The following is a 27,684-nucleotide window of genomic DNA, read 5'->3' as shown; positions in this document are numbered from 1 at the left end:
TTTCAGAACTTTATATGGACTATAGAAATAGAATCACTGTAGAATGTACTCCTCTTGTGGCTTCTTTCATTAAGCAGAGCACTTCTGAGATTAATCCATGTTGTGCATATCATTCCTCCTCAGGTACTGTACATTGGCTTTTAGTCCTACTTGTTTAAGTACTCATAGCGCTGCCCTCCTCCCTGTGCTTGCCAGCTTCATCTTCAGGTTGGTTGCTGGGCTTCCAAGGATTCCATTTACATGTGACAACATCCAGAGTGTGAAAGTATTGTGGTTTTTGTGGCATGTTTGTTGAAGCAAAGAAATCTTTCCCAGCCGACTTTTTTTTTTTTTTTTGGCTGTGCCTGTGGCATGTGGAAATTCCAGGCTAAGTATTGAACCTGTGCCACAGCAGCAACCAGAGCCACAGTAGTGGCAACACCAGATCCTTAACCCACTGAGCCACCAGGGAACTCCTTCACAGAAGTCTTCAAAATGACCACCCTTCACATTTCATGATAAGAACTGAGCTTCATGCTTGGCTTAAATCTTGGGAGATGGAACTGCTGCAGTTGTGTAAAACCAATCAAGGTTTACCACAGGAATCACCTCCCTGAGTCCTTGACTGTGGAAGCTACTCAAACAAAACTGGGGCTCAGGAGTTCCCATCGTGGCACAGTGGTTAACAAACCTGACTAGGAACCATGAGGCTGCAGGTTCGATCCCTGGCCTCGCTCATTGGGTTAAGGATCTGGCATTGCTGTGAATTGTGCTATAGGCCAGTAGCTACAGCTCCAATTGGATCCCTAGCCTGGGAACCTCCATATGCCGAGGGCGCAGCCCTAGAAAAAACAAAAACACAAAATTGGGGCTCTGTTAACCAAGAAAGAGGAACTGATATTGGGTAGCCAACGAGTAGCATCTGCTAACATCATCCGCAGTGATCATAGTAGCCACTACATGAAAACTGTTGGTAAGTTTTTTTTTTTTTTTTTGTCTTTTTGCCATTTCTTGGGCCGCTCCCGCGGCATATGGAGGTTCCCAGGCCAGGGGTCGAATCGGAGCTGTAGCCACCGGCCTACGCCAGAGCCACAGCAACACGGGATCCGAGCCGCGTCTGCAACCTACACCACAGCTCACGGCAACGCCGGATCGTTAACCCACTGAGCAAGGGCAGGGACCGAACCCGCAACCTCATCGTTCCCAGTCGGATTCGTGAACCACTGCGCCACGACGGGAACTCCTGTTGGTAAGATTTTTAAGCTGAGTTAGGGAGAGTTAAATCAGGGAGTCCGGGTAGGAAGCTTTTGAAGTAATTCAAGGCCACGAATTAAGATGGCAGAAGTGGGATGGAGAGGAAGAGGGTCAGTATGAAAGAAAGCGGGGAGTTGCAGTGATAAATTGGGAATATGGGGATATGGACGTTAGCTGTAGGTTTGGGACTTAGGTGAGTGAGCAGTGGGATCTGAGCTGCGTCTGCCATCTACACCACAACTCATGGCACACCGGATCTTTAACCCACTGAGCAAGGCTGCGGATCAAAACCGCGTCCTCATACATACTAGTCAGGTTCGTTAACTGCCGAGCCATGACGGGAACTCTAGCACTTGCCTCTTTTTTAATAACTTTTTTTAAAAAATTGAAAATGTAGTGGATTATAGTATTAGTTACAGGCGTCCAATAATAGTGATTCACAATTTATAGTTATTTTAAAATACTGGCTATGTTCCCAGTGTTGTACCATATGTCCTTTTATCTTATTTGATAGCTAATAGTTCGTCGCTCTTAATCCCGTACCCTGATGCCGCCCCTCCTTTCTTCCTTCTCCTCACTTGTAACTGCTATGTTACCATTTGTCCTCTATGTCTGTGAATCTGATTCTTTTTTGTTATATTCACTAGTTTTTATATTTTATAGATTCCACATATAAATGATATCATACAGTATTTGTCTTTCTCTGATTTATTTCACTTAGAATAATACCCAGGTCCATCCATTTTGCTCCAAGTAGCAAAATTTCATTCTTATTATGATTGAGTAATACTCTTTTTTTTCTTCTTTTGGTCTTTTTTTTTTTTGGTGCCTTTTCTAGGGCCGAACCTGCGACATATGGAGGTTCTCAGGCTAGGGGTCGAATCGGAGCTGTAGCCGCTGCCTTACATCAGAGCCTCAGCAACATGGGATCCGAGCCGCGTCTGCAACCTACACCACAGCTCACGGCAATGCTGGATCCCTAGCCCACTGAGCAAGGCCAGGGATTGAATCCGCAACCTCATGGCTCCTAGTTGGATTCGTTAACCACTGCGCCACGACGGGAACTCCTGATTGAGTAATATTCTCTGTGTGTGTGTGTGTGTGTGTACGTTTATATCCTCCCACCTTTTACCATCTGTGGCTGGACACTCAGGTTACTTTCATACCTTGATGATTGTAAATAATGCTGCTGTGAACACTGGGATGTGTGTGTCTTTTGGAATTAGTGTTTGTTTGGTTTGGGGGGCTGCACCTGCATAATGAAGAAATTTTGGAACCAGCAGTTGCACCTGAGCCGCAGCAGTGACAATGCTGGATCCTTAACCCACTGAGCCACCAGGGAACTCCTGGAATTAGTGTGTTTTTTTAGTGTTTTTCTTTTTTTCAAATATTTACACAGGAGTGGAATTGCTGGGTCCTATGGTAGTACTGTTTTTGGTTTTTGAGAAACCTCCATACTGTTCCATAGTGGCTGCACCAGTTTGTATTCTCTCAACAGTATATGAGGGTTGCCTTTTCTCCACTTCTCCATATCCTCTCCAACGTTTGTTAAGTGTGTTCTTTTTTTTTTTTTTTTTTGGCCATCATATGCAGTGGCTTGATGTGGGATTTCAGTTCCGAGACCAGGGATTGAACCAAGGCTGCAGCTGTGGAAGTGCTGAGTCCTAACCATTAGGCCACCAGAGAACTCCCTATTTGTGTGTATGTGTGTGTTTTTGGCCACCCTGCAGCATATGGAGTTCCTGGGCCAAGGATCAGATATGAGCCTCAATTGCAATTTATGCCACAGCTGCAGCAGTGCTGGATCCTTTAAGCCACTTTGCTGGGCCAAAGATGGAACCTGCATCCTGGCACTGCAGAGACACTACCAATCCCATTGCACCATACAGCAGGAACTCTTGTGTTCATTCGATGATAACCATTCTGACAGCTGTGAGGTGATGTGCTTATTAAGTTCATGTCTTCCTTTAATTCTTTTTTTTTTTTTTTTTTTTAAAGACCGCACCTGGGCCATGTGGAAGTTCCCAGGCTAGGGGTTGAATCGGAGCTACAGCCGCCGGCCTCCACCACAGCCACAGCATCGCCAGATCTGAGCCGCATCTGGGACCTGCACCATAGCTCACGGTAACGCTGGATCCTTAACCTACTGAGTGAGGCCAGGGATTGAACCTGCAACCTCATAGTTCCTAGTCAGATTCGTTTCCGCTGTGCCACAACGGGAAATCCTTCTTGTGATGAGAATTTTTAAGATTTACGCTGTTATAACCTTCACATATGCAGTATAGTATTAACTGTAGTAACCATGCTGTCCATTACATCCCCATAACTTAGGTATTTTAAAACTGGACATTTGTATCTTGTGGTCACCCATTTTGTCCATTCTCACCTCTGGCAACCACTGATTTGTTCCTGTATTTATGAGTTTGGTGTTTTTTCTTTCAGATTCCACTGATAAGTAAGTTCATACAGTGTTTGTCTTTCACTTTCTGACTTATTTCCCTAAACATAAGGCCCTCAAGTTTCCATCCATGTTGTTGCTAATGGCAAGATTTCTCTGTTTTTAATAGTTAATATTCTGTTAAATGTATTCCCTATTTTCTATATATATACTCATCCATTGAGGGATGATTAGGTTGCTTCCATGTCTTGCCTGTCATACATAATGCCGTAGCGAACTTGGGGGGTGTGCATATGTATAAAGTCATATATCTTTTTGAGTTTTCATTTTCTTCAGATAAATACCCAGTAAGTAAGTAATTTAAGTTTTGAGGAAGCTTCATACTGTTTTCCATAGTAGCTGCATCAATTTACATTTCCACCAACAGTGCACAGGAGATCCCTATTTCCACATCCTCACCAACACTTGTTATTTCTTGGTTTTGTTTTTTGGTTTTTTGTTTGTTTTTGCCTCCCCTGCCAAAGTTCCCAGGCCAGGGACTGAATCCAACCCAGAGCTGCAACCTACACCCCAGCTGAGATACAATTGATATATGACATTATATATCAATAACTGATTCTTAACCCACTCTGCTGCACTGGGGACCGAACTAGCACCTCCACAGAAACAAGCCAGATCATTAACCCACTGCAACACAGTGGGAACTGCTGATTTCTTGTCTTTTTTATAACAGCCATTCTGCCAGGTGTGAGATAAAATCTCACTGTGGTTTTGATTTGCATTCCTCTAATGGTTAGTGATGTTGAGCACTTTTCCATGTACCTGTTGGTCAGCTATGTGTCTTCTTTGGAAAAATGTCAATTCAGATTGTCTGCCCATTTTAAAAATCAGATTTTGTTATTGTTGTTGTGTTGAATGGGTTTTTATATATTTTGGATAGTAACCCATTATAGGATACATGATTTGTAAATATTTTCTCCCATTTCATAGGTTGCCTTTTCATTTTGTTGATGGTTTCTTCTGCTGTGCAGAAGTTTTTTAGCTTGGTATAGTCCTACTTGTTTAGTTTGGCTTTTTTTTGTCTTTACTCTTGGTGTCAAATTTAAAAAATGATCACCAAGACCAGTGTCAGGGAGTTTACCGCCTGGGTTTTCTTCTAGGAATTTTATGATTTCATGTCTTCCATTTGAGTCTTGAAGCCGTTTTAGGTTAATTTTTGTGTATGATGTAAGACAGTGGTCCAGTTTCATTCTTTTGCATGTGCCTGTCTAATTTTCCAACACTGTTTATTAAAGAGACTGTCCTTTTTCATTGTATATTTTTGGTTCCTTTGTAGTAAATTAATTGGCTACATATGCATAGGTTTATTTCTGGGCTCTCCATGCTTTTTTTTTTTTCCTTTTTCTTTTTTTGCTGCAGCTGTGGCATATGGGAGTTCCTAGGCCAGGGATTAAATCCGAGCTGCAGCTGTCACCTTGCCACAGCTGTGGTAATGCCAGATTGTTAACCCATCATGCTGGGCCAGGAATCAAACCCATGCCACCACAGAGACAATGCCAGATTGATAACCTGCTGTGCCACAGCTGGAACTCCTTGGGCTCTCTATTCTGTTCCATTGATCTGCATATCTGTTTTTCATGCCAATACCATACTGTTTTGATTACTATGGCTTTGTAAAAAAGTTTGAAATTGGGGACAATGATGCCTGCAACTCTGTCCTTGCTCAAGATTGCTTTGTCTTTATAAGGGTCTTCTATGGCTCTATATACATTTTAGGATCATTCTGTTTCTTCGAAAAATGCCCTTGGAATTTTGTTAGAAATTGCATTGAATCTGTAGATTGCTTTGGGTGTGTGGGCATTTTTTTTTTTTTCCCGCTTTTTAGAGCCGCACCTGCAGCATGTGGAAGTTTCCAGGTTAGGAGTCAAATCAAAGCCACAGCTGCAGATCTGAGCTGTGTCTGTGACCTACACCACAGCACTCGGCAATGCCGAATCCTTAACCCACTGAGCAAGGCCAGGGATCCAACCTACATCCTCATGGATACTAGTTGGATTCGTTTCTGCTGAGCTACAAGGGGAATCCTAGTGTATGGGCATTTTAACAATATTAATTTTTTTTCCTGTCCATAGGCATGGAGTATCTTTCCATTTATTTGTGTCTTTTTCAATTTCTTTTACTAATATGTTGTAATTTTCAGTACTGGTTTTGCACCTCCTCAGTTAAATTTTTTAGTAGGTATTTTCATCTCTTGATGCAGCTATATGTGGATTGTTTTCTTAATTTGTCTTCCTGATAGTTATTATTACATTATTAGTGTATAGAAATAGATTTTTGTGTACTGGTTTTTGTATCCTGGAACTTTACTGAATTAATTTTAGTAGCATTTTGAAAGTGTTTTTAGGGTTTTCTGTGTAGGCCATGTCTTGTTTTATTGTGCCTCACTTTATTGTGCTTTGCATGTATTGCATTATTTGCAAATTGAAGGTTTTTTGCAACTCTCTAAGTTATTTGGTGCCATTTCCCAACAACATTTGCTCATTTCCTATCTTTGTGTCACATTTTGATAATTCTCAAAATATTTCTTTTTTTTTTTCTTTTTTTTTGCTTTTTATGATTGTATCTGTGGCATATGGAAGTTCCTAGTTTAGGGATCCAATTGGAGCTGCAGCCACAGCAATGTGGGATCACACCTTGTTTGCGACCTACACCGTTAGCCACAGCTTGTGACACTGCTGGATCCTTAATCCACCGATTGAGGCCAGGGGTTGAACCCCTATCCTCATGGATACTAGTCAGTCTTAACCTGCTAAGCCACGAGGGGAACTCCAACTTGCAATATTTCTAACCCTCTGTCAGCAAAAAAGATTAAGACTTGCTCAAGGCTCAGGTGGTAGTTAGCATTTTTTTAAAAATAAAATATTTTTTAGATAGGTACGTACATTGTAATTGTACATAATGCTGTTGCACACTTAAAGGCAACAATATTGTGTAAACATAACTTTATGTGTACTAAGAAATCAAAGAATTCATATGACTTGGTTTATTTCAGTGTTTACTTAATTGTAGTGGTTTGGAACTGAACCCACAATATCTCTGAGGATACTGGTGTGTAATATCATGTAATCTGCAATAGTGATAACTTTACTTCTTCCTTTGCAGTTTAGATGTGTGTTTTTTTTTTTTCTTGCCTAATTGCTCTAAGACTTCTGATAACATTGTTGAATAGAAGTTGCAAGAATGGGCATCCTTGTCTTTTTCCTGATATTAGCTGTAGTCTTGTTGTATATGGCCTCTATTAAGTTGAGTTGCATATGGCCTCGATTCTCTCTGCTTCTGCTTTGTTGAGAGTTTTTAGCATAAATAGATGTTGAGTTTTGTCATGCTTTTTCTGTGTCTATTAATATGATCCTGCGATTTTCATTCTCTTATTTTGTTATTGTGGTATATCATATTGACTGATCTGCAGATGTTGAACCATCCTTGCATCCCTAGAATAAATCCTATTTGATCATAGTGTATGATACTTTTTTTAAAAAAAAATTATATTGGAGTGTACTTGTATTAATTTCTGTGGTACAGCAAAATGGTTCAGCCAAACATATACATATGTTCATTCTTTTTCCCATATAGGTTATTACAGACTATTGAGTAGATTTCCCCCTGTGCTCTACAGTAGGTCCCTGTTAATCCTCTATTTTATATAAAGTAGTATGTGTATAGAGGTGTGTGATTCTTTTAATGTATTTGGTTTGCTGATACTTTCTTGAGGATGTTTGCATCTGTGGTCATCAGGGATATTGGCCTGTAATTTTCTTGTGGCATTGTTGTCTCATTTTAGTATCAGGGTAATGTTGGCCTCATAAAATGAGTTTGGATTAGTTCCCTCCTAGTCTGTTTTTTCAGAAGAGTTCAAGAAGGATTGGTATAATTCTTCAAATGTTGGTAGACATATGACCCAGCAATTCTACTCCTGCATATATATCCGAAAAAAAGCAAAAACATTAATTCTGTATCTGCAATTGTACTTAAATCTTTTTTTTTTGTCTTTTGTCTTTTTAGGGCCACACCTGAGGCATATGGAGGTTCCTAGGCTAGGGGTCTAACTGAAGCTGTAGCTGCTGGCCTACACCACAGCCACAGTAATGCCAGATCTGAGCCACATCTGCGACCTACACCACAGCTCACGGCAATGCTGGATCCTTAACCCACTGAGCGAGGCCAGGGATCGAACCCGAAACCTCATGGTTCCTAGTCGGATTCATTTCTACTGTGCCATGACAGGAACTCCTTTTTTCTTATTTAAAAAAAATTTTTTTAATCTGTTCAGTAGCTCTGTCTTTTGATTGGAGGTTTTAGTCCATGTACATTTAAAGTAATTATTAATAGGTATGTACTTATTGACGTTTTATTAATTGTCTCTGTTTTTTGCTTTTTCTCATAGTCTCTTCCTTTGTAGTTTGATGAATTTTGTTAGTGGTATGTTCATACTCTTTTCTCTTTATATTTTGTGTATATACTGTAGGTTGTTGCCCGTGGTTACTAAGAGGCTTACTTACAACAGCTTACATCTATTACCAGTCTATTTTAAGTTAATAACTTAAGTTTGAGCCCATTGTAATGCTCAACATTATTCCTCCCCCCATGTTTTATGTTTTTGATGTCACATTTGCCGTGTTTTATTTTGTGTATCTCTTTTTTTTTCTCTCTCTCTCTTTTTTTTGGCTGCCCTGCAGCATATGGAGTTCCCAGGCCAGGGATCAGATCTGAGCTGCAGTTGCAGTTTGCACCACAGCTGTGGCAACGCTGGATCTCTTAACCCACTGTGTAGGGCAAGGAATCGAATCTGCATCCTGATGCCGCAGGATGCTGCCAGTCCTATTGTAAACAGTGGGAACTTCTATCTGTATCCCTTAACTAATTATTATAATCTTTGTTATTTGTTCTACTTTTAAATTCCAGAACTTGGTTCTTTTTGTTATCAATCATTCTTGGTTTATATCTGCCCAGTTTTATTTCAGAATTAAAAGAAATAGATGTTCTTTATCTTTGTCACATTTGAGACGCCTAAGAATATACTTATGTTAATGTCATTTTAAGATTATTATTTCGCTTTTGTTGGAAGTAAGATCATTTCCTGAATTTAAAAAAAAATTGCAAAAAGAAAAAAAAATGAAGTTCCCGTCGTGGCGCAGTGGTTAACGAATCCGACTAGGAACCATGAGGTTGTGGGTTCGATCCCTGGCCTTGCTCAGTGGGTTAACGATCCGGCGTTGCCCTGAGCTGTGGTGTAGATTGCAGACGCGGCTCGGATTCCGCGTTGCTGTGGCTCTGGCGTAGGCCGGGGGCTACAGCTCCGATTCGACCCCTAGCCTGGGAACCTCCATATGCCGTGGGAGTGGCCCAAGAAATAGCAAAAAGACGAAAAAAAAATTGTTTTATGTTGGAGTATAGTTGATTTACAGCTTTGTGTTAGTTTTGGGTGTACAGCAAACTGATTCAGTTACACATAAACATTATGCATTCTTTTTGAGTTTCCTTTGCCCATATGGGTTATTACAGAATTTTTTTTTTTTTAATTTTAGGGCTGCACTCACGACATATGGAGGTTCCCAGGCTAGGGGTCTGACTAGGAACCATTTTTTAAGAATGGTCTGCTAGCCTAGAGGTTAAGGATCTATCACTGTCGTTCCTTTGGTTCAAGTCATTGCCATGACATGGATTTGATCCTTGGCTTGGGAACCTCTATATGCCCTAGGTGAGGCCAAAAAAAAAAAAAGATTTTAGTTTTAGTTTTCACTGATTTGATTATACTACATCTAGTTTTCTTTTTGTTATTTTATTTTTTTTAGTTTTAGCTTTCACATTTAGGTCTTTATTTTATTTGGTCTTTTTTGTCTTTTTAGGGCCCCACCCGTGGCATGTGGAGGTTCCCAGGGTAGGGGTCCAGTTGGAGCTGTAGCTGCCGGCCTACACCAGAGCCATAGCAACTCGGGATCCAAGCTGCGTCTGTGACCTACACCACAGCTCTTGGCAGTGCCGGATCCTTAACCCACTAAGCAAGGCCAGGGATGGAACCCTCGTCCTCATGGTTGCCAGTCGGGTTTGCTAACCATGAGCCACGACAGGAACTCCTGTTTTTTGTTCAAATTTATTTTGCTTGTGTTTCTGTGAGTGTCTTGGAACTGTGATTTGTTTTTTTTCTTCTTGTTTTAGAAATTGTTGTCAATTATCTCTTCAAATATTTCTTCTCCATTTTTTTCTTCTTTTTCTGCATTTCTAATTGCACATATATTTGACAGCTTAGTACTGTTCCTTAAATTTTACATTCTGTATCCTATTTTTTGTTTTGCTTATTTTATTATTTTTTACACCTTTGTGTGTTTAATTTTTATTACCCCTTCTTCAGGTTTCCTTGACCTTTGCCATGTACGTAATTAGTATTACTGTACATTAAATTCTGTGCTTGAGATTTTCTGGATCATATCATAGGTTGAATTTGGACCACAACCCATGAGAAAGTCAGCTTATGTTTACAGATTCTTAGGGAACATTTTTGTTTTTTGATTTTACTCACCACCAAGGCACAGGTAGACAAGTTTCTCTTACTTTACTTGCTGAGAGACAAGTTGATTTCTTTTTTCACCCTTAGACTAAAGGTGGAACTCTTTGGGAACCTGACTTTAATTGAAGATTCTCCTAATAACATTCTTACTCTGGATGGTGCCTAGGTTTTATCTTCTGTTTTATATCCTATTTCTGTGCCAGTTTGCATGCTCAAGATCTCTAGGATTCAGCAGAAACTCTCAAGGTGAAAGCCGATTTATTGTTCCCTTACCTTCCACAATTCATGATTTTACTTAATTTTGGCCCTCTATAGAATCCTTTTTTTTCTTCCGGTTTTATTAAGATATATTAGTTTTAGGTGCACAGCATAATGATTTGACTTGCATTCATCGTGAAATGCTTATCACCTAGGTTTAGTGGACATCCATCATCTCGTATAGATACAAAATTAAATAAAAAATGTTTTTTCCTTGTGATGAGAACTCTTTGTTTTGCTGCTGTTGTTGTTTTTTGTCTTTTTGCCTTTTCTATGGCCACTCCCGAGGCATGTGGAGGTGCCCAGGCTAGGGGTCGAATCGGAGCTGTAGTCCCCAGCCTACACCACAGCCACAGCAACGCAGGATCCAAGCCGCGTCTGCGACCTACACCACAGCTCACGGCAACACCGGATCCTTAACCCATGGAGCGAGGCCAGGGATCGATCGAACCACCAACCTCATGGTTCCTAGTTGGATTCGTTAACCAGTGCACCACAATGGGAATTCTGTGATGAGAACTCTTTGGATTTACTCTCTTAACTTCATATGTAACTTACAACAGTGGTAATTATGTTTATCATGTTATACATTACATCCCTCGTACTTATTTATTTTAGTGGAAGTTTGTGTCTTTGGACTGCTTTCATCCAGTTCCCCTCACCTCACTCCCTGACTCTGCTAACCACAAATCTGATCTCTTTTCCTCTGAGTTGGTTTGTATGTTTGTTTTTGAACTATGTTAGTACCTGTTATACAGTATAGTGATTTGATATTTCTATACATTTAAAAATGATCACCATGGTAAATCTGGTTATGATTTCTCACCATACAAAGATACTTATAGTAATTGAGTATATCTCCCACACTGTACATTTTATACCCTTGACTCATTTCTTTTACAACTGGAAGTTTGTTCCTCTCAATCTCTCTCACCTATTTCTTTCTTCTCCTTTACTTCTCTCCCCTCTGGCAACCACCAGTTTGCTTTCTCTGTCTATAGCTGTGTTTCTGTTTTGCTACACTTGTTAATTTGTTTTGTTTTTTTATTATTTATTTATTTTTTGTCTTTTTAGGGCCACACCCACTGCATGTGGTGGTTCCCAGGCTAGGGGTCTAATTGGAGCTGTAGCCACCGGCCTATGCCAGAGCCACAGCAACACAGGATCTGAGCCATGTCTGCAACCTACAGCACAGCTCACGGCAACGCTAGATCCTTAACCCACTAAGCGAGGCCAGGGATCGAAACCGAAACCTTGTGGTTCCTAGTCGGATTCGTTAACCACTGAGCCATGACGGGAATTCCTGTTTTGTTTTTCAGATTCCACCTATAAGTCAAATGATAGAGGATTTGTCTTTTTTTGTCTCATTTCACTTAGCATAGTACCTTCTGGTTCTATCCATGTTGTCACAAATGGGAAGGTATCACTCTTTTTATGGCCATTATTTTATCACATATGTGTGTATGTTTATATAATATATGCATATATTTCATATCATCATTAGCCATTCATCTATTGATGGGTACTTAGGTTGCTTCTATCCTGGCTATTATAAATAATGCTGCAGTGATCATAGCAGTGAGTATATCCTTTGTAATTTGTGTTTTTGTTTTCTTTGGATAAATACCCAAGAGTGGAATTACTGGATCATATAGTAGTTCTGTTTTTAGTTTTTTGCGGTCTCTCAATACTGTTTTCCATAGTGGCTGCACTGATTTATATCCCCACCTGTAACAGTGCATGAAGGGTTCCTTTTTCTCCACAATGTGGTATCTTTCATTTGTGATTGTTCAGCAGTCTGAGCTGTTGTGAACAAAATGTTAATTTTTTTCTTTGTTGTTAATCAGGATGAGTGTTCTAGGTGTCTGCTCTACATTATACTGATAATAGACGTCTTAGCCTTTCACAATATGGATGTATCATAATTTTAAGACTCAAACTGCAGCAGCTTGGGCCACTGTGGAGGCTTGGGTTTGATCCTTGACCCAGCGCAGTGGGTTAAAGGATCCTGTGTTGCCAAAGCTGTAGCATAGGTCACAGCTAGGATTTAATCCCTGGTCTGGGAACTTTCATATGCTTCAGGTGTGGCCAAAAAAAAAATTGAGGACTAAACCAAATTTTTTGAAAAAAATTTTTTGTTTGAATTTTGACTGTGTAATTGTTCTTTGAGGTAGACTTTTTTTTTTTTTTTTTTGGCTTTTTAGGGCTGCACTCGTGGCATATGGAGGTTCCCAGGCTAGGGGTCTAATTGGAGCTGTAGCCGCCAGCCTACGCCAGAGCCATAGCAACGCCAGATCCAAGCTGTTTCTGTGACCTACACTACAGCTCACGGCAACGCCGGATCCTTAACTCACTGAGCAAGGCCAGGGATCGAACCTGCAACCTCATGGTTCCTAGTTGGATTTGTTTCTGCTACGCCACGAGGGGAACTCCGGAGGTAGACATTTGAATTTACTCTATACTCATCCTTGTTTAAAACTTGCATGGCTGAGATGTCCTCAGGCTTGGGATAAATAGGCCGGCTTCAGTGACATTGCTCTGGCCTTCGAAGTTGGCACGGTTCAGTATAGCTACCTCAGGGTTGAGTGGCCATGGAAAAACATGTTTTTGTTGTTGAGTGTTCTTGCTTTCTAGTAATTTTATTTTCTGCTCAAGGGATTTAGTATCTGTTCAGATACTTTATTTTTAAAGGCCACATAAGTAATGACTTGACCTCTAATCTTAGCTTTGACAATTTCCCAGACACTAATAAAGATAATTTCTGATGACCTATTATTTGAGAATACTACTCACTGGGCAGCAATCAGTGCTATTTAAAAATGTATATTTTACTCTGAAAATTGTTTCCATGGCCAGAAGGCTTTGTTAGTAAAATTGTGCTTGTAATGACATAGTTTGGTGACTGTCAGGCCTAAATTTATAGTACTTTTTACACGGTGTCACTGAAACTTATTACAGTTCAAAATAATTCTTCTTAAATACTACACTAAATAATTAGTTCTGAGAAAAATATTCTATAAGCCATAGTCTTACCAGAAATAGCAACAGTTGCTGGGACTAATTGTAAGAATGTCTTAGACACATGGAGTTACGTAGTATTCCTTGTTTTGCATGAATGTGGGCTGAGTTAAGATTTTTACAAAGGATCACGCTAGTACTGAACACTAGATAATCAATGAAATTATCTGCACTGTCCACATCAGGACACATGCTTAATAATTTCTGGTGTAAAAGAAATTCAGGAGTTCCCTTCGTGGCGCAGTGGTTAACGAATCTGACTAGGAACCATGAGGTTGCGGGTTCAATCCTTGGCCTTGCTCAGTGGGTTAACGATCCGGCATTGCCGTGAGCTGTGGTGTAGGTTGCAGAGGTGGCTGGGATCCTGCGTTGCTGTGGCTCTGGCATAGGCCGGTGGCTACAGCTCCGATTGGACGCCTAGCTTGGGAACCTCCATATGCCGCGGGAACGGCCCAAGAAATGGCAAAAAGACAAAAAAAAAAAAAAGAAAAGAAATTCACCAGATTGTATTATATATATGCCAAAGGGTATTTATGAAGGTGAGAGAGAGTTGTCTTCTGGATGTCTGGGCAAAGCTAGAGCTGCCCTTTTTGTTCTTTTTTTACATGTCTTATATTTATAACAACAGACTCTTGGTGAGACCCTTCCCAGACACAGTGTTTTTGTTTTTGTGAAATTGCTAACGGAAACTGCACATTGCTACTTTGATTGATTGATTGATTGGTGTTTTTAGGGCCGCACGTGCAACATATGGAAATTCCCAGGCTAGAGGTCGAATTGGAGGTGTAGCTGACAGCCTGCACCACAACTACAGCAGTGCAGGATCTGAACCTAGTCTTCGACCCACACCACAGCTCATGGCAATGTGGTATCCTTAACCCACTGAGCAAAACCAAGGATTGACCCTGTGTCCTCATGGATACTAGTCAGGTTCATAAAAGCTGAGCCATGATGGGATTCTCCCCCCCCTTTTTTTTTTAAATGGTTGAACCTTGGCATATGGAAGTTCCTGGGCCAGTGATTGAACCCAAGCCGCAACTGAAACCTCTGCCAGAGTTGTGGAAATGCTGGATCCTTTAACCCACTGGTCCAGGGATTGAACCTGTGCCTCTGTGGTGGGATTCTTAACCCACTGCACCACAGTAGGAGCTCTTTGGCTTTTTCTTAAGAGATGATTAGTTTTTTGCTCAACTCGTAAATTACTTGCAAAAATTAGTCTGTTTAACTAATTATAATTTTTAACTAAAATCTATTATAGCTCAGTGGGACAATCCTGAAAGAGATTTGAATAATTGAGGTTTTCCATTGCTTCCAGTGGAAGGGGAATATTTCCGTTCACTTACTTGAGGCTATAAAATAATTTGTTCTTCCTTTCCCCACAGCCAAGAATTAAGTCACAAAACAGATTCAGTGTTAATTTTTAAAGCTTCCCCATATTTCCACTCTCATTAGCTGTAAATAATGTGCCTGAATGTAAAATGGAAAAAGTCGAAAAATTCCACTTGTATATTTTGGGCTTTTCAGAGGTATTGTACACTCTGGAAATAATAAAAAAAGATACTGGGCCTTGTACAGTGCTTTTTGTGTGAGAAACTCATGTAAACACTAATGCATTGATCCTAACACAGTACTTGATTGTGACTTTAAAAGGTCATGAATTACTGCTGTTACAAAAAACTTGTTTAAAGATTGGAGGAGGAGCTGTAATTTACAAATATTGTTTGAGAAATAGCTAGATAAAAGTTGATACAGATAAGTGAAAGATTAGTTATGAGGGATTTTTACTGTTTGTTAACTTTTCTCTTAGTCTGTTAGATTTTTACCCCTTTGTTTTATTTTTTTCTTTTGTCTATGAATCTTCTTTTATTACTATTATTATTATTTTTTGTCTTTTTAGGGCTACACCTACGGCATATAGAGGTTGCCAGGATAGGGGTCAAATCTGAGCTGCAGCTGCCAGCTTACATCACAGCCGCAGAAATGAGGGATCCATACTGCGCCTGCAACCTACACCGCAGCTCGTGGCAGTGCTGGATCCTTAACCCACTGAGCGAGGCCAGGGATCAAATCTGCATCCTCATGGATACTAGTTGGGTTCGTTACTGCTGAGCCACAATGGGTTCCTGTTTATGAATCTTCTTGAAGCCTAATTCCCTTCTTAAACAAGATGACAGAATTTACTTTTAAGATTTTGTTCCTTCTCAGCCAAGGTTTAAACCTTTGGTGGTTTCCTGAGTTTGTCATGTTAGCATTACAATACATTTTATTTTTTCTGATTTGGAAGATAATCCTTCTAGATTTCCTTCTTGTCTGTCTGTCTGTCTTTTAATGGCCACACCCGAGTCATATGGAAGTTCCTGGGCTAAGGATTGAACCCAAGGTGCAGCTCTGGCAGCTCCAAATCCTTTAACCCATCTGCACTGGGTGGGGATTGAACCCACGTCTCAGCAGAGGCCTGAGCCACTGTAGTCAGATTCTTAACCCACTCTGCCACAGTGGCAAGTCCCCTTCTAGTTTTTTTAGTTTAATATTTGTGACATATAGCTATTGATTTTGATGAATATAGTGGTCATGTGGCTTTAATCTTAAAACTTTTTTGTGTTTTGTAGGTTTATTCTTCAATCCAAGGAGGCGATTCATAATCAGCTGTTAGAGAAACAGAAAATAGCAGAAGAAAAAATTAAAGAATTGGAAGTAAGTTTTGAGTGAATATTGACAGTAGTCGTCAACTTTTAGGAGAAAAGCAGTTACCTCATGGTGTAATACTAAATGAAAATGTTTGCCAGCCAAGGTCATGTTACATTGTTTTCATTTTTCCTAATTGTGTTTGAGCTATGAAGCAGTCTTTTGATTGCAGTGTATAAGACAAAAAAAAAAAAAAGACTCTATCCTCTTAGAACTAGGGAATTTTAGAAAAGACAGAATACTGTTAATCTAAATGTATTTTTTTCCATTGCTTTTGAATGAACATGTCTATTCTTAAAAAATAAAATAATACTGGAAATTCATGTTGTGGCTCAGCGGGTTACAAACCTGACTAGTATCCATGAGGATGTGGTTCCCCTGGCCTTGCTCAGTCGGTTGAGGATCCGTCGTTGCTGTGAGCTGTGGTGTAGGTCGCAGATGTGACTCGGATCTGGCAATGCTGTGGCTGTGGTGTAGGCCAGTAGCTGCAGCTCCGATTCAGCCCCTAGCTTGGGAACATCCATAATATGCTGCAGGTACAGTCCTAAAAAGTAAAGCGAAATGAAATGAAATGAATGTCTATTTAAATACCATGATTTGTGGATGGGCATGAGAGTGGGTGATGTTAACAGTGGTTGAAGGATCTAGATATGTCATACTTTTACGTATTGTAATTCCTTTAACATAGAAAGTTCTAGACAAGGACTGAGTAGTAAGCTGTAACTAACTCTCTGAAGGATAGTGCTTCAGTGAGGAAAGCAATTTTTTTTTAAGCTAGGGAAAAAGATGATGGGTAACTTAGCAAATCTTTGGAAAATTGGAGTTTATTATTACGGTTTCTTTGAACATTAAAACCTTTGGTGAAGTATTTCCTATGTGATGCAGTCTTTCCTATATATAGTAAAAAGTTGGACTGGACAAAAAACTGGCTATTACATTTCTTTGGGACCAAGATTTCCTGAATTGGGGGTGGATACAGTGACTTCATAGGTCACTTTATCTAATTTCTTTGAGTACTGTTTGAGGCAGTGGATCAGAATCTGACTCAGCCCTCTCCTGAATTGGTGAGACACCCCCTGTAGCCTCCTGGAGTTTCCCAGGGGCACTGACTTGGCATGGCCTGGGCAAGCATGTAATGTCTTAGGATACTTAGGCTTATTTTAGTTTGTCTACCAATGAGAATTTAAACATACTTGGTAATGGATTTGCAGCTTACAAAGATGTGTTGTAAAACAAAACAAGCAAGCAAAAAGAAAAAAAGTTGTCCCCTAGTAACCAGGTTGTTGCTATGTCCTGTTTTATAATTTTTGTTAGCTCAACTCTTCTAGATTGGATTTTCCAAACAAAAGTATCTTTAAAAACTAAACAGGAGTTCCCGTTGTGGCTCAGCAGGTTAAGAACCTGACTAGTATCCATGAGGATGCAGGTTCAATTTCTGGTCTCGATGGGCAGGTTGAGGATCCAGCATTGCCACAAGCTGTGGTGTAGGTTGTAGATGTGGCTCGGATCCAGTGTTGCTGTGGCTGAGGCGCAGGCTGGCAGCTGTAGCTCCCATTCGACCCCTAGCCTGGGAACGTCCATATGCTGCAGATGCGGCCCTTAAAAAAACAAACGACAGGAGTTCCAGTCGTGGTGCAGCAGAGACGAATCCAGACTAGTGACTAGTATCCATGAGGTTGTGGATTTGATCCCTGGCCTCACTCAGAGGGTTAAGGATCCGGTGTTGCCGTGAGCTGTGGTGTAGGTTGCAGACACGTCTCAGATCCTGAGTTGCTGTGACTCTGGTGTAGGCCGACAGCAACACCTCCAATTAGACCCCTAGCCTGGGAACCTCCATATGCTGCACATGCTGCGGTGCAGTCCTAAAAAGACAAACAACAACAACAACAAACTCTAAGCAAAACTTGCTCATGTAGGTTACCAAAAAAAATGTTTTTGCAACTGTTGGTAAATATATCTAAAAATTGTCCTGATAAATACGTAGCAAGATACAAAGTAATAGTGTAAATAATTCTCTTATTATGGAAACAGAAAATAAGATCTGCATTTGAACATTAAAAGTGATTCATGAATATGTATATTAAATTAACACTAATTACCTTAAGGAAATTAGGGTTTTTTTCTTATAATCTGTGTTGAATAAATTGTAACAATAACAAGTATGTGTTAATTTAGAATTCACAATATTCCCAGGAGTTCCCATCGTGGCACAGAAGAAACAAATCTGACTAGGAACCATGAGGTTTCGGGTTCTATCCCTGTCCTTGCTCAGAGGGTTAAGGATCTGGCGTTGCTGTGAGCTGTGGTGTACGTTGCAGACACGGCTCGGATCCTGAGTTGCTGTGTCTGCGGTGCAGGCCGGCAGCTGCATCTCTGCTTCGACCCCTGACCTGGGAACCTCCTTATGCCACGGGTGCGGCCCTAAAAAGCAAAAAATAAATAAAATAAAAAGCTATCGAAGTAAAATTACCCCGGGTGATGATTTTAGCATATGATTCCATTCCGATAAAGAGTAGGAAATTTTCCCAAAGTCTCCTGTCGTGGACTCTCTCAAATACTGGTAAGGGTATCTTGATATCTGTCAGATGATAGAAGTAGATGAGCTAGCTTGTTGGTACCTGTTTGAATGCTAATAACAACCTGCTGAGAAGACTAGCTGAGTTAAACTCTAGTCGCTGCCCCAGGAAGTTATTTTGCTTTTTTTGTTTTTAATACTTTGTTATATTATAAATGCCATGTAAGTATACTGTAAAAAAAGAAAGAAAAGAAAACAAATGATTAAATGAAAATATGATCTTTCCCTTCTTCCCTGCATACCCTCAAATGTCATCTTTACAGTTTGGTGTATATCATTAGAAACTTTATTTAATAAACACATTCATACACACATATGCACCTTTTTTTTTTCTTTTTTTAGGGCTGCACCTGTGGCACATGGAGGTTCCCAGGCTAGGGGTCAGATCGGAGCTACAGCTGCCAGCCTACCCCACAGCCAAGCCAGATCCGAGCCGCATCTGTGACCTACACCACAGCTCACGGTGACGGCAACGCTGGATCCTTAACCCCCTGAGCGAGGCTAGGGATTGAACCCACATCCTCATGGATACTAATTGGGTTCGTTTCTGCTGAACCACAACGGGAACTCCCTTTTTGCTTTTTTTCTTAATCCTCCTTGGACTAAGGTGGGTTTTCTGAATGTGAGGTGTAGTGACTTTCAACAGTGCTGAGAACTTATTTTCTCTGATGACTTCCTCCCTCTTTTCTGTATTAAATGGTGTTTCCCTCCAGGATTTTTTCCCCACCTTTAAACCAGCTGTTCCTACCATTGGACAGTAGCATCTTAACGGGTTTATCCATCTCCAGCTTTCTCTTTTCTAATCCTCTTAACGTATTTAAGCTAGAATGACCTTTCTACAATGTTAAATCTGGTCGTGTTGTTCCTCTGTGTAAGTCCCATGTTCCTAGGGTGACACTCAAGTTCTTTAATGTACCTTCAAGGCTTTTTATGAAATGACTCCTGTTTATTTCTCGCATGTCCCTCATATCCTCTTCCTTCAATTACACAGGATCTTCCAGACATGCAGAAATACTCTTTTCAGAACTTGCTGTTTTGTCTTTGTTTCTACTAAGTCTTTGCAAAAGTAGTTCCCTCTGGGAACTTCCTCCTCCTGCTCTTACCAACTCTGTCTGGTAACCCTTAAGATCTTAGCTTGGGCTACTTCTTCTAAGAAGCAGTTCTGATTCCTAGTGTTAAAGTATTTTTCCCTTGTCCTAATTATTCTCTTAGTTTCATAGCACAATGTAGGGATTTGGGCATATAAACTATTATCAGTTGAAGTAATCACAAATATGGTTTCCTTTTATTGGGAAGCTTGATGCACATTCAGATCTCTACCTTGTTTTTACCAAGGTCTCCGAGTTATTACTCCACCTTCTTCAGGGCCTGAGTATTTACTGCCAGTCCACCCTGTTTCATCTTTATCCTGTTTAATTATCATTATCGTTATTAATTTCTACCCTAAGCTACCTTACAATTAAATTGGGGAGGCACGGTTTATACATAACTCTTCAGACAAAGGCCAGGCTGTTCCATTTAGGATATTTTCATCCCTGAAGAAGAAGGGGTTTTTGCTTTGGGCCCATAGTTGGGGTTTCTGACCAGAGCTCTTAACTTGGTCTCACTCTGTGTACCTCCTGACTTATATACCGTCTGTATAAATGACACTATGGATAAAGCTTTTCTGTGACATAACATAGGTGCTGGTCTGCTTCAGGGTCTCTCATCTGAGAGCCCATTTTCATTAGTATTTTCTGGACTCCCTTTTATCTACTTTCATATCTTACTGTTTGTGTGCCCTCTCCAAAAATTTTCCCCAGGATTTATTTTCGACTGCAAAATGTACCTAGAATTTGTTTAGCTTTTGATAACTCTAGTATGTTGCGCCTGCCTTGTGAAGCAGCCTGGTGTCTCACCTGCTGGCCCTTTTCCTCTTATGGAGCAGAGCTAGGGGTACTGTGCTCCTGCCCTCGTATCCTTTAGATAGAGGGAGTTATGTTACTTACTAGAGGGGTAAAGGCAAGTACTATCTTAACCTTGGGAAGATGGTCCACTGTCTTTTGCTTCTTAAAATTCCACATTTTAATACCCCTGTATTGAATTCTTAAGAATGTAATCACTTTACTGGGGTTGATTTTCATAACACACTCAGGATGTGATGGTGTTAAGTAGATTTTTCTCTTTGCTTGATAAAGATGATTGATCAAGTTCTTGGGAGAGAATGTCACCATTTCATCTTAGTGGTGACTAGTAGGCCAATGATGCTGACCCTATTCAAGAGAAAATATAAAATAGCTTTAGTATGATAGAGTTACCATGTTATTTATGTCATTGAGGGAATTCTCTGTTTTTTTAAAAAATTCTGAAGTTCTCTTGTGCAGTAGCTTAAAGATCTGGCAGCAGTTTGGGTTGCTACTGTGGCGTGAATTTGATCCCTGGCCCAGGAACTTCCACATGCTGTAGGCATGGCCAAAAAATTTTTTTAGATACTGATAACAAATAACTTTTAAAAGAAGATGACGGAGCATATAATAGATAATATAGTATATGTTGCTATTAGAAAAGTACAAATGAATAAATTTTTTCTTTGACCATGCCTGCATGTGGAAGTTCCTAGGCCAGGGATCAAACTCATGCCACAGCAGTGACAATGCCTTTAACCCAGTGAGCCACTAGGGAACTCCCAAAGACATAGTTTTTAAAAATGACATGAGTATAATTGGGATTTGGAATTACGACTTCATGAGTCTCATCTGTCCTTGTAAAAATATATTTTTTTGAAATGTATAGCATTGCTACAAAAAGAAAGTAAAGTGTTGTTTTTTAAAAGAAAATCAGGTTTTGGAGTTCCCGATGTGGCGCAGTGGTTAGCGAATCCGACTAGGAACCATGAGGTTGCAGGTTCGATCCCTGGCCTTGCTCAGTGGGTTAAGGATCCAGCATTGCCGTGAGCTGTGGTGTAGGTCGCAGACGCAGCTCGGATCCCGCGTTGCTGTGGCTCTGGCGTGGGCTGGTGGCTACAGCTCTGATTCGACCCCTAGCCTGGGAACCTCCATATGCCGCGGGAGTGGCCCTAGAAAAGGCAAAAAGACAAAAATAAATAAATAAATAAATAAGTAAAAGAAAATCGGGTTTTAAAGTTGAGTTAAAACCTTTTTGATTGAAGAGATTTATGTCTTCTAAAGAGTGAAAAATACAAGCTATATTTTTGCTCATTTTTGGGGAAGTAAAAACAGAACAATTACTTGTGGATTTCTTTTGCAGTTGCAAAAACTTAGATTCACCATTCAGATGAGCTAGAGCTAAGTTTCTGACCTGATGAATCTCAGCTATTTGGAATCCTTGAGGTAACTGTAAGCTTTCAGGGATGGATTTGAACACATTTTGACCACCATTCTCCTGTGTTTTTCTCAGACACTTACTGCCCTCAGTCTAAAGTCCCCGTTATATTTGAGGCACGTGTATATGCTGGTTGACCCCTTTCCTTCCCCTCTTTCCCTGACGTGATTACCGCCCTTCCACCACCCTGATGAGCTCAGCAATGACACAATAAAAATAAAAATAAGGAAACCAGGACATTCTGGCATGCATAATGTCGCATCTGACGCAGCATGTTACCATCCCAGGGTTGTGAAATAGCTCTGCAGCCCATGCTATAAGTGAAATCTGAGAAAACTGTGAACGTCCTGATTCTTCCACAAAAGGTGGCTATTATAATGGTCGGACAGTAGTTCCCCAAACAAGAGAGGCAGGTGGCAAGAGACCTGGTAGAGGATGCCAGTGGCACTGTGCATTTGACGGAGTTCTAAGACTCTGATGAGAGAATGTTTTGGAGGCGTTCCCATGATTGAGGAAGTTTTACTCTGCTGACTGAGCGTCATTTTTTCCGTGGTCTGGGTGGTGACTGGTAGGACCTTGCATAGATGTCCAGGTTCTGCCCTAAGTGCTTTCCTTTGGGGCTGGTACCTTTGCGTGTGTGCGATGAGCTCCCTCTTTGGAGGTGACGTCAAGTGGACACTACTTTGTCATAGGCACTGATTCTTGTGTTTTCAGTGAGGAGAGGAGGGCAAGTGTGAGCAAAGTCAGTGACAGAATGTTCTTTATATGTTAAACAAGAATTACACCCAGTGGTTCATCTGCTTGCATAACCGAGAGTTTAGAATTCATTAAAAAAAGTTAGTCACTTACTTATTTTGTGGTGAAATTTAGCACTTACAGACATATATATTAAACTGCATATCGTTGAACCAATAATTATAAAGCAAACACCTGTAACCATCCTCCGGGCCTGGAAATCAAAAATTGGCAGGACACCAGAGCCTTGCCCCTTTCTATTCCTGACTGCTCTCCCCTCCCCCAGGTAACCCCAAGTTCAGGGATCGTTGTTTCCTTTGTTAAATAATATAGTTTTACTACCTTCATATGTGTATTCCCTCAAAACAGTTTTTGAACCTTTTATGAACAAAATCTGTCTGTTTTTTGCTTTGCTTCTGCTTCTTAACATTGCGTTTGTGAAATACATCCATGCTGTTACCCAAGCTTGTGACTTGTTCATTTTCATTTCTTGACGTCTTCCATCATGCGGTTGTACCACAGTTTATCTTTCCAAACCATTCACTTTTACCCTTGAGAAGTCAAGATGTCCTCACAGAATGTTTGCGCAGTTTCTTAGAGTTTTGCTGAGGAGAACTAATTTTCAGACACACCTCCTAGTCCAACCCAGGAGAGTTAGAGGCGGGAGAGAAGTGTCTCTACACTAAAAATTAGCTTGACAGTTTCCCACCTGCCGCTAGTAACTTGACAGCCAGATACCTCTGAGTGTCTTAAAATTTTTTTTTAAGTAACTGTAAGATTAGTAAATTTCTTTTCTATGTTGTTTTGACTTCTGGAGTCTTGGGTGAAGTTACTTCTATTGTTCCATATGTTGGGATTTCAGATATGAATACTTAATCTCTTTATAGAGTTCTTCTGCATTCTCAACATTGATAAACGTGAATGTTTGTTTTAAAATAGTTTTTAGTTATTTAAGACTTAAATCTAGAAGAGCCTGTTGGTTGGAAGGCTAGAGTTATAGTGGACTATATATATTCTCTATGTCCTGGTGTTTCAGGGCTTAGTGTAACTGTGTGATCTTCTGTGGCTTTCAGAGAAGAATGAGCCTGAAAAAGCCCATATATGCTCTTTCTCTGGTTTAAGTATTCTTTATTTATTATATCTTGGTCAGTATATATGTGCTATGATTCAAGTGTTAATGTTTGCCCAGATATAAACTATCTGTGATGTATTTCATTTCCTCAGAAGAAGTATTTTAGGTCTGGTAAGAACTTAGAAGTAAACAGTTCAAATAGATTTGCCCTTGATAGACAGCCTTTCTTACTTGTCTGTGGAGTACACATGACAGTTATTTCACACACACACACACACACACACACACACACACTCCTTTGTTTTGATCTTTTCACTGCTATGTGTCTTCATTTTGTGATTAAGATTTTAAAAAGGATTTGCCGTCCCTTTAGTTCAGAATTCAGCTTTTCACGTCTTGATTGCGTTATCCTTTTCTTCTAGGATACATTCCCAGGGTGGCTTGATTCCCCTCCCTGAAACACTTACTGTAACCCCAGCCGACTCTCCCTTTGAATGCTTAAGAGGGTTGTTGACCTCAGCCTTCACTGCAGTATGCTTTATATGGTCTGTACTTTTCTGTGTCAAACCATAAATATTTGTCCCTAGCCTCCTCCCTCCCATGCTTGAGAGTTCCTCCAGTCATTTGCAGGCTGCCTAGTGAATTATTTCTCGTGGTGAGTTAGAATTTGAATTTTCCTTCATCTTAGTACATGCCTCCCTGTTCTTGCAACTAGATGGTAAGGTGAAATTAATCAGTATACTTTTCTTTTTGTTTTGTCTTTTGTAGGACCACACTCATGGCACGTGGAGGTTCCCAGGCTAGGGGTCAAATCGGATCTATAGCCGCTGGCCTGCACCACAGCCACAGCAACATGGGATCTGAGCCACATCTGTGACCTCCACCACAGCTCACGGCAATGCCGGATCCTTAACCCACTGAGCAAGGCCAGGGACTGAACTCATGTCCTTGTGAATACTAGTTAGATTCCTTTCCACTGAGCCACAACTGGAACTCCATCAGTATACTTTGCTTCACCCTAGATTCTTACTCTGACCCATCTTTATATCATGGGTCTTCTCTAACCTGAAGTAATAGATGCTGGCCAGAAGAAATGAGTTGTTCAGTACTCCGTGTGCACAAGACCACACCCGTATTAATGAGCACACTGTGTACGTCAGCTCAAAAGATCAAGATCCACACTGATACTTGAACCGTAAGTAAAGATCTCCAGGTCATTTATGATCCTGAACTAATTTAAATACCTTCTGTTGTGTTACGAGTTCTGGATTCCAGCCCTTGCTGAACTCTAAGCCTCAGGGTCCTCATGTGTAAAACAAGGGGTTGGACTAGAAGATACCTAGGGTCACTTCTATTAAGTTTAACGTGACAATCTCGGTCTTTTTCTGAATTGCCACTTTAGGAGCAAAAATGCCCACTTAAAACCAAAAGATGGAGGGAGGCAAAACAAAAAAACAGTTTCCTTTGAGTTGAGATCATTACCTTAATTTTAAAAGTTAATTGGAATCCTATTTTTGCAGCTAAAATAAAACCAGTTGTCTGCCTACAGCTTTTCCAGCTAAAATGTAATACGAGGTGACTATTTCCTTTGATATATTTGTAGTAGTTGCTTAAATTACTGAAATTATAGAGATGTGTGTGATGGCTTAAAGGTAGTTTATATTAGCCATCACCTCTTCTTTTCTTCTATCTATCTATCTATCTCTCTATCTCTCTATCTCTCTATCTCTCTATCTTCTTTCTTCTTTTTTTAGGGCTACACCCATGTCATATGAAAGTTCCCCGGCTAGGGATCCATTTGGAGCTGCAGCTGTCGTCCTATGCCACAGCCACAGCCACAACCGTAGCAACTGTATAATAGCTTATTAACTCCACATGAATAAAATAACATACCCAGGGATATACTGTTTTATCATTCATAGTGCCTTTTCCTATGCTGTCATATAAAATACATGACACTTAGAATAGTGGCAAAAAATGGAGTTCCCACTCTGGCACAGCAGGTTAAGGATCCAGTGTTGTCTCTGTGGCAGTGAGGGTTTGATCCTGGCCTGGGGCAGTGGGTTAAGGATCTGGTGTTGATGCAGCTGTGACAGAGATTGTAGCTGTGGCTTGGATTTGATCCCTGGTCTGGGAACTTCTGTATGCTATGAGTGTGGCAAAAAAAGAGAAAAAAAGTTCAGAAGATGTTGATAAATTATTAAATTCCTTGAGTGTACTTGGGCATTTTTTAATAGGCATCTTACTAAATTTTATAGAATGTTTTTAATGAATTTTAATCGATATGTAGATAGTTACACTGCTTAGGATTTTACCATTTTTATTTTACCATTTTATTTATTTTTCATAGCATTTTTACTACATTATTTCATTTAAAAATACTATCTATGGTGAGTTCCCGTTGTGGCACAGTGGAAACAAATCTGGCTGGTATCCATGAAGACACAGGTTCAATCCCTGACCTTGCTCAGTGGGTTAAGGATCCGGCATTGCCGTGAGTTGTGGTGTAGGTCACAGATGTGGCTCAGACCTGGTGTGGCTCTGGCATAGGCTGGTGGCTGTAGCTCCGATTCAACTGCTAGCCTGGGGACCTCCATATGTCTCGGGTGCAGCCCTAAAAATCGACAAGAGCAACAACAAAATAATATCTATGGGTGATGCTGTCTTGCTAATTATGATTAATTAAAGGATTTTCTCCCACTTCACTTCATCTTATTTTTAAACAAATCTCTCATCTGCCACCAGTATGATAAAAATACTTGAATTCCATCACTATTCACGAAGCCATTCTTTTGGGTACATAATTATCTTGTGAGGGAACTTTTCCAGAATGGAGATAGATGCATTGTACTCCTAACTTTTTGTAAAGCAATTGAATTCATTTTATTCTGCTTTTGTTTTTAAGAAAATACATGAGGGTGGAACAGTACTCCAGGTCAGGAAGCATTATCAGTTTCCACTGATGTTTTATATGTGCTCTGTTTTTATATGAGACTCTAAAAGCTCAAACTCTGTGTGATGCTATAAAGACATGGAAAATGATTCTTTCTTAGGGTTGGAGGAAGTGATGACTAGTGTTTTTTTGCTGGTAGTATCTGATAATCCCCCTCCCTTTAGCTATTCTAGGCATGTTTAGTTGTCAGGCGTTGTCAGACTAAATTGCTAAAAATAACAAATAAGGGGGATGCTGTTCTAAGGCCAGCTCTTGCCACTGTCTGTAATCTGTTTAATTTAGTTCCTAAGGAGAAAGGGCAGAAGGAGCCCTGGTGCTTTTCTCATTGAATGGATGTTTTGTTTAAAGTGCTAACAAGTACATTGTTTAAGTTCTCTCTTTGCCCAAACCCCAGAGGGCTCACGTACCCACATGCACTTAGAGTGGAGAGCCGGAGCTGGGGGGCTCAAAGAGCATGCTCTGTTCAATGGTTGTTCTAGAGATTAACCAGGCGATTGTGGTCTTAAATGCTTTTGACAGTGGAAGTGTGTGTTAGCCTGGGAGAGAGAGAGAGAGACAGAGAAGATAGTGGTTAGAAATGGAGGAGTTGGGAGTTCCTGTCGTGGCTCAGCAGAAACGAATCCGACTGGTATCCACGAGGATGCAGGGTCGATCCCTGGCCTCGCTCAGTGGGTTAAGGATACGGCATTACCATGAGCTGTGGTGTAGGGCACAGATGCGGCTCAGATCCCATGTTGCTGTGGCTGTGGTGTAGGCCGGCAGCTGTAGCTCCGATTCGACCCCTAGCCTGGGAACTTCCATATGCTGCAGGTTTGGCCTAAAAAAGAAAGAAAGAAATGAAGGAGTTATTGTGAGAATAAGGAAATCTCTT

General features: G+C 40.4%; 1 protein-coding gene across 1 annotated transcript in view; it reads left to right on the top strand.

The window, feature by feature from the left end:
- PFDN1 (prefoldin subunit 1) overlaps positions 1-27,684 on the top strand; it is a 66,646-nt gene that overhangs the window by 15,510 nt on the left and 23,452 nt on the right. Inside the window, exon 3 of the mRNA XM_047778797.1 lies at positions 16,082-16,166. Coding sequence (XP_047634753.1) covers positions 16,082-16,166 — 85 coding nt within the window. The remainder of the gene's footprint in view (positions 1-16,081; positions 16,167-27,684) is intronic.

The sequence above is a fragment of the Phacochoerus africanus genome, chromosome 4 (assembly GCF_016906955.1).
Source record: "Phacochoerus africanus isolate WHEZ1 chromosome 4, ROS_Pafr_v1, whole genome shotgun sequence".
NCBI lineage: Eukaryota > Metazoa > Chordata > Mammalia > Artiodactyla > Suidae > Phacochoerus > Phacochoerus africanus.
The sequence above is the reverse complement of the archived record's forward strand: the minus strand, read 5'-3'. Positions and strand labels throughout refer to the sequence as shown.